This window comes from Spermophilus citellus, assembly GCF_964194105.1.
Source record: "Spermophilus citellus genome assembly, chromosome: 4".
Lineage (NCBI taxonomy): Eukaryota > Metazoa > Chordata > Mammalia > Rodentia > Sciuridae > Spermophilus > Spermophilus citellus.
In genome coordinates this window covers 35,096,706-35,109,748 of record NC_138185.1, presented here as the reverse complement: position 1 = coordinate 35,109,748, position 13,043 = coordinate 35,096,706, and the positions used below count along the sequence as shown (strand labels likewise).

Below are 13,043 nucleotides of genomic sequence, written 5' to 3'. Positions count from 1 at the left end.
CACTCAGTGGGTGGGTAGATTCTGGTGTAAGAGCATATAGCCTCTGAAATTAGTCACTCAGATTCGAATTTCTGCTCTTCTGTTCATTCATTGGGCTTGTGATTCAGCCTCTCTGGCCAGAGTTCATATGTAAAATGTTGTGGGATCATTTCATGTCTCAAGGGGCTGATTGGAAGAGTGAATCAAGTGCTCCATTCAATACTCACTCCTTGAGCACCTGTTACCTGCTGGGGACTTCTAACTACTGGGAAGGTTGGGGTGAAAGACCTCCGATTTCTTATCTCTTACATAACTTGCATTCTAGTTGGAGGAGGAGATAAGAAACTCTAAGCAAATGGATGAACAAAATAATTTCTATGAAGAAAACAAAGCACTATGATATAATAGTGTGCACAAGAGAGGGGATTGAGAACTGGTTTAGGTCAAAGAGTGAGGGAAGCCCTTGCTTCTGACAAGGATCTGTAAACAAGGATCTGGACTCAAATGGAAAGAAGGCGAAAATCTTGCTGGGGATGTGGCTCAGTGGTTAAGTGCTCTTGAGTTCAATCCCTGGTACAAAAAAGAAAAAAAAAAGATTGGAAAGAAGGCAAAAATCTTGCAATGGTATGGGAGACCAATGTTCCTGGCAGAGGGACATCAAGTACAAGGATCTGAAAAGCTAAGAAAGAATAAGGTTTATATGAGTATGTCAAAGTGAGCCAGGGACAAGGGTAGAACATGTCAGAGAGGTGTGCAGGGACTGGGTCATGCAGTGATGAAGGCCATGTTAGTGTAATACATGTAAGAGACCCAGCAGGGCCTTTGCTAGTTCCCAAAACATGTGGATCGAGGCCAATCTCAGGAAAAATTATGAGAAGTCCAAGAGATACCACATAGCAAAGAGGTCAGCTCCCTGTGGGGCTTGCTGAGAAGGGATATGTCCCCAGGACCCTTCTGTAAACACTGACCCAGCCACATCTCCCTCCCATCTGCTTAGTAATAAGAGAGAATGTGAGGCTGCCTTATAGGGGAGAATACCTTGGGTTTTTTGTCCTTATTGTTGTTTTGTTATTTGGTTTGTGTTTGGGGGGTTATTTTTGTTTGGTTTTTGGTACCAGAGAGGGATTGAAAGCAGGGGCACTTAACCACTGATCCACACCCCTCGCTTTTTTTTAGTTTTTATTTTGAGGCAGGGTTTCACTGCTCAGGGTATCACCAACATGTTGAGGCTGGTTTTGAACACACAATACTCATTTCTCCGCCTCCCAAGCCACTGGGATTACAGGTATGCACTATTGAGCTGGGCTGGGGAGAATACTTTATAATGGTAGAGTCTCCTCTTTCCTCTCACCTGAACCTCAGGAAAGAGCATTAGTGGAATCATTCATATAGGTTGTGTGAACCTGCAAAATAAAAATAAATAAAAATGGAACTACTTGAGCTGAATAGGAAATTAAATTGTTTACTGTTGGACTAAGTTTCAATAATGATAAGTAACAAAAGCTGTATTATAAGAAAATAGTCTTACATCCAATAGAAATGAGTGCCAGTGTTCTTCAAAGCCATCTATGAGAGGTGTCTTTAATCCTAAAGGTCAAAAGCTGGAAACTCCCAAGATTATTTCCCAAATGGATGCACAAGGTGTGGTATAATTGGGCAATGAGTACCATGCAGCAATGAAAGGATGAAATTTTGGTCACACACATCAGGAATGAATCTCACAGACCCAATGTTGAATGAATGAAACCAGACAGAGGAGGGTCCATGGTACCTAACTCAATTTCTATAAAGTATAAAAGGCATACAGAACTAATTTATGCTATTAGAGGTCAATAGGATAGTTATCTTTTGCTAGGAATGAATATTGGCAGGAAGGGGGCCCAAGGTAGCCTTCTAGAAACCTTGACGGGTGTGAATATATGTAAAGATATATTAAAATCTATTGGACCATTCACTTGGTGTGTATGTACTTGAATGTAGTTAAGATGTATATGAAAAAGTACATAGTAATCTAGACTTCTTTCCCTTCTAGAGAGGGGAGTTCACAGAGCCCAAATGATTGTAGTTGCTAGAAAAATAAGACTATTCCATGTTTATACTGTACTTCATTGCCTGTGTGACCAGTACTTGTATATAGTAATCATGCAGTTGTTGCTGTTGTCCCTATTATTACCATTACTATTTTATTTGGTAAATAAGATTTTATTCTTAATTGTACCCTTATTATTTCAAATTTAAATTAAAACATCATGTGTTAATAAAGACAATGCCTTCTTTTCTTTCACATATCTTTCTTCCTAACGCAACTAGTTTCTAGAATTTGAAGCTGTTGCCAGGACTGGGAAATTATTTTGAGGACTGGGGTCAGTGTCTGTGTTAGTTCTCAGGATGCTATCTGTGTGTTTTCACAGGTCTCTTCAATGCTGCGGGGATTCCTAGACCTCATGTTGGTGAGGGAACCCGCTCTAAGAGCCACGGCCCAGGAACTCCTTGGACATCCTTTCTTAAAATTGGCAGGTCCACCATCTTGCATCATTCCCCTCATGAGACAATATAGGCATCACTAAGGGCATCACTGAGCAGAGGATTCACGTAGGTGACAAAACTAAGCAAGGATGTGAGAATAATTCAGGAGAACATAAGAAAAACCACAGATCATACAAAAGGCCTGTGCATTCTAGACCAGCTGATTGGTGGGACAGTGCGATGACCGGCAGGGTTCCACAGACCAGGGCATCTTCTTGTGTCTTAAATAGGCATCTCTCCACTGACAGCTGGCATGGTCATTTGGAGTATGGCTTTAATAAGTCATTATTATATTTTTCAGCCCTTCATCCAGCAAATCAGAAGGACTCAGTACAAACTCCGTTATGTTATATCCTAGCCACATGCAGGGTACCGCATAGGATTTTCTATATTGAAAGAATACTTTTCTGGCAAAAAAAATAAAATAAATTTTAAAAAAAGAAAGAAAGGAAAACAAAAAGCACTTTTTTCTTAATGGTAGCAGTGTAATGTATTTTGCAATGAATTTGTAATTTTTCTGTACAATAGTTTTGATAATTTATAGTACTTTGATGTCACGTAGCCATTGTATCAGTTGAAGTAATACTTGTTTACTAGCAGGAGTTTGAACAAAGCCTTTCCTACTTTTTTATCCCTTTCAGAGAACCAACGATTCTTTAGGAACTTTGAATACTGAATGACTCTCAATCACCGTCAGCTTTAGTAGAATATCTTTCTTAACAAGTGTCTTATGTGATGGAAGAAGAGTTAAGAGTGATGGTTGATGGTGTACACATTTCATTTATCCAACCAAAAATGATGAAATAAAGTTTGAGCCACATTACACCACCAAACTATTCCTTGGGATAAAGCTAGATATTTTGAAAAAATCACATTTTCCTTCAAGGCTTTTAGAAGCAAACCATTTCTTGCACATCAGGATGTTTTCCTTAGTGTGGCATACCCTCAAATGGGAATGCCATCCCCTTGTGGCCAAATTTCCCTTCCAGGGAGCAATGTCAATGCTAGGATCATTGGACTCATTTTCCCCCACAATTGAATGTTTCAGTGAGACCGTGGGAATTTCAGGCTCACAAAGGGAGATGAGAGTGAACAAGGCAAGATGTTTGGTTTCATTGATCACTGTTTTAAAACTCTGTATGCTAGCACACCAAACTCTTGTCTGTATTTACCTTTGTACCACAGTATTAATCTCTATTGTTCATGTATTGTGCTGGAAGTCTGAACTGATGCTAGAGGATGAATTAGAAAGAGGAGGTATTTTACCAGGTATGATCTGACTTCAGTTTTAACCATGTTATGAAGTGTTTCTGACATAGGAGAATTTGTGCTGCTGTCTAGGTCTTCTTGAATGTTGATAAAAATGAATGACTACTACAATACATTTTGTGTTGCTTGTTGGATGAATTTGCATGTTAACTGTAGGCCAATATAGATTTGCCTTTAAAACTCTGGAAGAGCTACATAGTCATTATTAGTTTCTATTAATTATGCATCAGACAAAAGCCATTTGTTACCAAACTGGAAAACCAGAGGCTTTTCTTAATGACTTCATATACTGTAACAGATATAAATTTAAATTTGCAAAAATACTCTGGTTACTCTAAGCATAATTAAGGATTTTTTGTAGTATTAATAGGCTGCTAATTATTTATTATAGTTAAAAGGGAGGGGAGGCATAAAAATGACCTTCTATGGTTTAGATTTTCAGTTTTTCCCCAAACTGGAAATGCCTCACCATCAATAGGATCTATAATTTTTTTTGTTTTATAAAATAGCAAATTGATGTTTTATGTAAAATATTAAAATATTAATATAAATATGTAAGAATAAAAACCTAAATGCAGACAATGGCAGTCCTAAAAGTTAATGAAATAGATTGTCTTAATTTAAGCAGGACTATGTAGAATAAGATAGAAAAGAAAAAGAAATCCTTTTTTAACCAGAACAAACATTTAAAAAAAAACTGCAGAAAACAATGGATTTTGGATTCAGACATTTTTGACAATGTAATGGAAATTTTTTCATGTAACTTTCTTATTATTGGCTATTTTTTAAAGTGTTAGTTTACCAAAAGTTACTGTAGCTTAAAAGGATCTGTGGCAGAAACTGCACTTGCAAATAAAAATAAATGTTTGCCTTTTCCCCATTGTGTTTTTTGGCCTTATTGAATAACCAAGGATGGTTTGTTTTTGATTGTGGGGAACGTAAATGAGTTGGTTTAAAGTTACTCATGACAGGGCCTGGGATTGTGGTTCAGTGGTAAAGTGATTGTCTGGCATGTGTGAGGCACTGGGTTCAATTCTCAGCACCACATATAAAAAATAATTTTTAAAATGAAATCTGTCAATAGGGTTTTAACAAGGCATTAAAAAAAAGTTACTGTGACAGGAACTAAAGACAAGTCTCCCCATCCCCAGAAGTTACAAAGAGTGTCAAACTGTGATATAGATAACACCATTGAGAAAAAAAAAATAAAGTATTCAATTATAGAAGACTTAGTTTAAGGAAAGGGAGATTCAGGGTTAAGGATTCCCACTCCATTTCCCAGTCCCAAAGATGCTAAACTATCTCTAAGATTTTATCAACAACAACAACAAAAAAAGGCAGAAAAGACTTAGATTAGAAAAGGGAGTAAAAGCTCTCTTGGCCTGGAAGAAAACAATGGTCCCCTCCTCTGTGTGCAAAAGGAGACATTAACTAATCCCAGGTATGCTTGTATATAAAAAGTCCATCTCTCATCTGGACACTTTGGAAGATGAAAACCCTCAGGGAGTCACCTGAGAGAGAGATGAGAAAGGACATAGTGCGATTTGGGCCAAGGAAGAGGAAGATGGAGGCCACCTCCTTGGACAGTCTCTTCATCCTTTGCTCAGATAGAAGAACACACCTAGTTCTCTAGGCTATGTTTGATGGAGCATGGAGAAGAAGCAGGGAACATGTCAAACCATTTAGTTAAGTAATGAGATGTCCAACTCACAGAGTGTATTAGGGGCATGTAGCATAGAGAGAGTTGCTTTTCTGCAGGGAGCAGGGGTCAGAGTGAGATGAAACTTATAAGAGCCACATATATCATCTATAGCAAGACCACTCTAAATAGCAAAATTAGAATCAGGCATCTCACGTCTCCTCTTGAATCAAATCCATCCAATTGGGAGACGTGAAAGTTATCATGGTCACAAACCGAATAGAAACTCTGGATCCAGCACTTATCAGACCAGGTCGCATCCACGGGAAGATTGAGTTCCCCCTGCCTGATGAAAAGACTAAGAAGCACATCTTTCAGATTCACACAAGCCGGATGACCCTGGACGATTTAATTATGGCAAAGGGCAACCTCTCTGGTGCTGACATCAAGACAATCTGTACAGAAGCTGGTCTAATGGCCTTGAGAGAACGTAGAATGAAAGTAACAAATGAAGACTTCAAAAAATCTAAAGAAGTAGGAGATAGGAAAGGTAGCAGAATACAACAGTCATTAATATGGTATTATGTAAAAATGTGGATGTGTAACCGATGTGATTCTGCAACTTGTATTTGGGGTAAAAAAGGGGAGTTCATAACCCACTTGAATCAAATGTATGGAAGATGATATGTCATGAGCTTTGTAATGTTTTGAACAACCAATAAAAAAATAAAATAAAAAAATAAAAATAAATAAATAAAAGGAAACATAAACTATTTTAATATTCCTCAGAGAAAAAGAAAGCCGGTATAAAATGATTTTTAAAGAAGTAGCTTATAATTCAAAATAAATAAATAAATAAATAAATAAATAAACATGTAAAAAAAAAAAAAAAAAAAAAAACAAGAAGGCACCCCTGAGGGCCTCTATCTCTAGTGAACCATAGTTGCCTTCAGGTGTTTTCTTGACCCCTGAAAGGGTTGAGTTTGGGGAAGTTGCCCAGAAGAATCCATGTTCCTGTTGATTTTTATTAGCAAAGCATCCTGTGTATCTTCTGGAGTACGACGTATAGGATGCCCATTGGGCACCTTCTGTTGGTCACTGTGCTTCTCTCTGCTTCGGAATAAAGTGTGCTCTTTCACAAAAAAAAAAAAAATAATAATAATAATAATTACGCATCTCTATTTCCTCCAATAGCATCTCAAGGCAGCCAAGAACAGTCAGCTAGTCTATAAGAACCTCCTTTCCTTGCTGGTTCCCATAGAATTGGGCCATATGTTATCGTGATACCCCATGATTTGGAAGAGAATTTGGAAGACAGAGGGAGTAGAAGAGCATACCATGTACCCTCCCACTGTCCCCATGCTGCTACCTCTCCCTGGTACAGCTAGAGCCTGAGCAAAGGAGAGGTGTTATTTTTTTAATAAGATTGATTTTCTAAAAATTGGATTAGATACATGGAATCAAGCAGAATTGTGGTTGTGTCCGTATTATCCAATGGGAAGAACACACTCAGTATCAATTACTGAAAAAATAAAAATCATTCTATGAAGTTAACAACTCCTGGGTCAAACTGATCAAAAAGAACAGCACTGTGTCATCAAGGAAATGGTATTGAGAATCTGGGGAAAGAGAAGATTGATTTGATTTGAAGCAGATACAAAATGTACAAGCAAAAAGAATTTTGTAAAAGTGACATGGTACAGTACAAATCCACAGAGTTCAGGAAAGGCATTCAGTTTCAGTCTTCAAATGTGTGCATTTTATATTTCCATTTTGAGTTTTATGTTATGTTGGTGTGGGATATAACAAAATAAGAGCCCAGAAAAAACACTTAAATAGATATTATTTTTTGGGGAGATGATCCTGAGAATCTTCATTCACATAGTAGAGTGTAGAGAGGAAACAAGGAGGAGCAGTAAAAAGAAAAAGAAGTGCATTTAGATGAATAGGTCCTCACGGCTGGCACTGGGCTCAGTGCAGTTGCAAATCTTCTGGGAGACACTTCAGAACTGACCTTCTGGTGATGAGAATGAGGAGGTATTTGTCCACCATGTCCTAACTCTTATTGGTTGAGAATTGCTCCTGGGATAGCAACTCCCAGAACTTTCATCTTGATATGCACATGGATACAGTTCTCTGCCCCAAAGACTTGGGGAAGTTATTGGAATGTCAGCTAATGACCTCCAAAAAGGGTAAGGGAACAGAGATGGGACTCTAACTACATCTCCTACATAAGTAGATTTCATTGAGGACAAAAAAGAACTTGGGGAAAGTCTATGGTTGATTTCCGGATCAGAATATGCTATTTTAAATGCACTCCTTATCCTGAAAGTTTTGATCCTGAGACAAATACTTTAATAATTATGTCTAATGTTGTCAGAATTTTTGAAAACTTAAAACTAGGCAGGACATCAGTATTTTATATGACCCACCTTAACCAAGATAATCAAGGCCCAAAGAATTAGGAAACGAGCACAAATTAATCATAATACCTACATCACACACACACGTACACAGAGTTCAGTTCAACAAAGGGATTTTTACCTATTTTGTTTATTGATGTGTCCCTAGAACCTGCATCTGGGTCTAGAAAGTACATGATCAGTGACAATAAATACTTATGATCTGATTTATCAAATGGGCCTTTGTGAATCCTTCCCTGGCAGACAACTCCACAGGTTCAGTCACTTTAAATGAAACATCTATAGTGGCCATTAACCCTGGGGCTCTTTGCACCTAGGCCCTCTTGGTTATCTAAAAATTTAGGCACTTTCTCAGACAGGTATGTTCAAATGCATTAATTAAAATGCATTGGTTTACAAAGAAAACCAATTAAAGTGTGGTTATCAAACAATTCAATGCTAATGAGGATATGAAAATAAAGGAACCCCCTATACACTGTTGGTGGGATTGTAAATTAGTACAGCCACTATGGAAAACAATATGAAGGTTCCTCCAAACACTAAACACAGAGCTGCCATAGGATCCAGCTATACCACCTCCGGGTATATATCTAAAGGAAATGAAGTACACATTCAAAGAAGATACCTTCACACCTACCTTTGTTGCAGCATTCTTCACAAAATCAGCTTAGGTGCTTATCAACAGATGAATGGATTCAGAAAATGAGGTAAATGTCTACTGTGAAATGTTAAGGCATAAAGAATGGAATCCCGTCATTTGCAGAAAAAAAAAAAATGGATGTAACTAGAGAATATCACGCTAAGCAAAATAAGCCATACACAGACAAGTATCATGTTTTCTTTCATATATGGAAAGTAATTTTTTAAAAAAAAAAAGCATGAAAAGAGACTGTTAGGGTAGGGGAAGGAAACCAAAAGAATCGAGGAACAGAAGATGGCAAGATAGCATAGTAGGGCAGGTGGATATAATCAAAGCACAATATATGCATGTATGGAATGTGACAGTGAAACCCATTAATTTTTCTAATCAATATGCATTAATAATTACAATAAAAACTTTCATTTTGTGGTTATGATGCATTAAATATCCTGATCTTGTAATGAAACTAATATCATAACTTCGACACAGTGATTATAAATTATTTTTTGAGATATCACCAAAAAGTGTAATGTAGTGATTTTGTTGATGACAAATTCACAGGTTGTATAGCGGTGTAGTACCTACATTCATGATTAAATGAAATTATATCTTTTGTTTAAAATTAGTAAACACTAAAGGAATAATTTTTTCCTATCCAAGTTCATAGACTGATAGTTCTCCTCATTTCCAAATTGACAACCCCCTGAGTGGTTTACTGGACTTGTGGTGGGAGAAATCCTTGCATAGAAATATTATGAATTCAGTAAATGGACACAGAGAACTGTAGAGGCCAAATTAAAAACCCCTGCAGTAGTCCCTTTTCATCTTCCATGAACTCTTGTTTGGCAAGAAAAATTGGAATAATCATGTTAAGAATTGTGCTGGAAAAAAATGTCATTAATAACATCTTTTGTGGAGCATCTCCAAGGTGTCAGGCATTGTGCTAGGAACTGAAGTGTACTTTCATGAATCCTCACATAACTTTACAAGGAAGTGGGAGTAAATTCCATTTTCAAATGAAAAAATGAACACAGAAGCACAATAATTTGGATGATGTGAATATATGCTAAAAGTTTTTTAATCAGAAGTTTTTTCTATTTATACATAAAAATTAGCTGAGTATATAGTAAAGATGCAAGTTTTATACAGATTCTTAGTCTAGATGCCTTAGAAATGACATTTTCAGGGGTCAGACGACTCAGGGGAGTCAGCATCAAACCACATGCTAAGATACTCTAAAGTTGTTTGCCTGGGTCACTAGGTGTTGGCAGTGAGGAAAAAGTTGGCTTTACAGCAGGAAAACTGTTTTTTCCAGGGAAGTTTCTGTGTCCAATGTCAGTTTGGACTAACACCCTATAAAAACACCCTCATGCAGAAAGCATACTGCTCCAACCAGAGATGACCAGTACAAACAGTCCTAATATCTTTCCTTCCACTTCTCCATTCACATGTGTCTGGTGTCTCCCACACCCATGCAGCTTTGCCAAGTTTTCATTAATGGAAAGATTGGACAATTGGCAAAAAAAAAAATGTAGTTATAGAGTTTGGAGAACTTTCTCAGGTTCCAGGAGAGAAGCAATTGTCCCCTGCCCTTTGAGGCAGTTTCATGGGGGCTGTTTCCTAGGAATAGGGGGACTCTGCAAAAAAACATTCAGAATTTAAATCAAAGTTACTCTCCCAAAAAAAGAAATCTGCTTAAAGTTCATCTGGCATGGATTATTCAGGTAGGCAGACCCAGCAATCAGACCCAGTATCCTCGTGTGCCCACAGGCATTTGTATTTAAAATCCTAGTAGAAAAGAAAGTGACAGTTAATAGGTAACTGAGCATCTGTGGCTCATCTGTTTATTTCCTTTCCCATCTCTGAGCATGGGAAGAGAAACAGATAGATGGATGAGCCACCTTCTCTGCCTATTTCTCCTGCAGGAGTAGCCACAACATGTAAACAAAAAGAAAAGAATAGAAAAGAAAAAGAAAAAGAAAGAAAAAAATGGTCATAAGTCACTACTCCTACTCTGTATTCCAAGGCTCAACTTTATATTGTTCCATTCATAATGAAGACAAAGACAGAGCTCAAAGAAATAAGGTTAGGCTCAAAGAAATTGGGCTGAGTTGAAGATTTAATCTAAAAACAGCTAAATAAAATAACATGGTAAGTAATAATGATGAGAATAACAATAGCAGTAAGTAGCAATAATGGCTTTTCATGCATACTCATTTTATAGGTAAAACAAAATCCCTCTAAGTTTTGAGAATTAAAAAATTTGGATTCCAAAGATCATAGACTCAGGGATGTGGAGACATGTCACCATTTTGAAAAGACTCAAACTCTTCTTTCTTAGAGTGACATCCTTATGTGTGAGTTCCCCCACCCAGGGACTCTAAGTTGTCACATTTACTAGCGTACATTTGGCACCGAATCTGCACTGAATACATGTTCAAAATTGATACTAAGTGTTCAAATTCAGTGTTTTTAGAATACGTGAATGACTGACAATACCAAAACTAATAATAAGCATATATTTTGTGAACACAAGTTGGAAAAACACAAGAGAATTTTCAATAATATGGAAAGGGAAAATTCCCTTTTACCACATGTACTTCAGATAGAGCATTAATCTCCAGGATTTATCAAGAACTCAAAAAACTTAATATTAAAAAATAACCCTATCAATAAATGAGCTGAGGAACTGAACAGACACTTCACATAAGAAGAAATACAATCAATCAATAAATGTGAAAAATTTCAATTTGAGAAAAGCAATTAGCAACTAGAAAAAGGCAAATCAAAACTATTCTAAGATTTCTTCTCACTCCAGTCAGAATGGCAATTATCATGAATACAAGCAACAATAAATGTTGGCAAGGACTTGGAGGAAAAGGTATACTCATACATTGCTGGTGGGACTGTAAATTGGTGCAACCAATCTGGAAAGCACTATGAGATTCCTTAGAAAACTTGGGATGGAAACACCATTTGACCCAGCTATCCCACATCTCAATCTATACCCAAAGGACTTAAAATCAGCATATTACAGTGATACAGCCTTATCAATGTTTATGGCAGCTCAACTCACAATACATAAATTATGGAAGCAACCTAGGTGCCCTTCAACAGATGAATGGATAAAGAAAAATGTGGTATATATACACAATCAAATATTACTCAGCCTTAAAAAAAGAATGAAATTATGGCATTTGCCAGTAAATGGATGGAGCTGCAGAATATTATGCTAAGAGAAATAAGCCAATCCCCAAAAAACAAAGGCTAAATGTTTTCTCTGATATGTGAATGCTAATTCACAATAAGAGTGGGGTGTTAGGGAAGAATAGCCTTACTTTAGATAGTGAGGAGTGAAGGGAGGGGAGGGGATATGGTCGTAGGAAGGATAGTAGAATGAATCAGACATTATTACTCTATGTACATATTATGACTACACAATCAGTGGGATTCTACATCATGTTCAACTATAAAAATGAGAAATTATATTCCATTTATGTATGATGTGTTACCATGCATTCTACTGTCATGTATAACTAATTTAAACTAATCAAAGAATGTAAAACTAAAAAAAAGGGTGGGGGGAACCTTCTCAGAATAAGTCTACATATTTTTCAGAAGGAGTTACCGAAAAGAATAGTAACTTCTGTGTCTCCACAAATCCTTGGATGGTTATAAATAAAGAATATAATTTTTTAAAAAAACATGTGTGATGATGAAATGGAAGTGCTTATGAAATATGGAATAAGGCAATGAGAAGGTCACAGATGAATAAAAGGATGGAATCAGACACCCCTTGGGGAATTCCATTGTGTAACTTTTATGAGAATTTATAGATTTTCCTCTCACTAGTAACAGGCAGACACCAAAGAGGGATCAGGTAAAGAAGATCAAGATTGATGGAGGAGCAAACAATTGAATAAAAGGACAACAACTGGCTGATGTCTAGCAAGATGTGCCGTGATAGTGAACTTTCCCAGTTTTCAGCAGCTAAAGACTCAAGGAAATGAATTCATAAGCTGCCTCTCACTGGGTGGAGATTTGATAGGGAGGAGGAAATTTTGACCCAAGAACCAAAGAAAAGGATTCCTCTGACCTCAATTTGTTGGTTAAAAAAAAATGATTATTTAGAAAGTGAATACAATTTATGTGCATTTCTGTAGCCTGAGGTGTGAACAAATTACATTTTACTGCAAATAAAACTTAGACTGATGTGTCCAGTCCAGATTTTTTTTAAAAAAGTTTCCTATATGTATTGTTTGACTTGTAAACCTTAGATTTAGATAAAAACAACAAAGAACAATAGAGGTAAAGTCAATTTAAAAGTCTAATTTAAAAATAAAAATATTTTGCTAAAGTTTAAAAAGGGAGAGGTAGGGAAAAAATGTTTCATCCTAGATAGAAAATGGCTTTGTTCATAAAACTCAGGCTTCAAATTCAGCTCAACAAATTAACTTATGTGATCTTGGGTCTATTACTAAAACACCAAACAACTGATTTCTACAAACTGTGAAGAAGAAAAATACCTAGAACATCTACTTCACAGGGCTCCTACAAGGATCTACTG

The 13,043-nt window shown here is 36.7% G+C and overlaps 1 protein-coding gene across 1 annotated transcript in view; it reads left to right on the top strand.

Moving 5' to 3' along the window:
• PAK5 (p21 (RAC1) activated kinase 5) overlaps positions 1–2,546 on the top strand; it is a gene marked incomplete at both ends in the record, with an annotated part of 101,025 nt that extends 98,479 nt beyond the window's left edge. The window contains one exon of the mRNA XM_081291965.1: positions 2,391–2,546. Coding sequence (XP_081148091.1) covers positions 2,391–2,546 — 156 coding nt within the window. The remainder of the gene's footprint in view (positions 1–2,390) is intronic.
• Between the last annotated feature and the right edge of the window lie 10,497 nt (positions 2,547–13,043).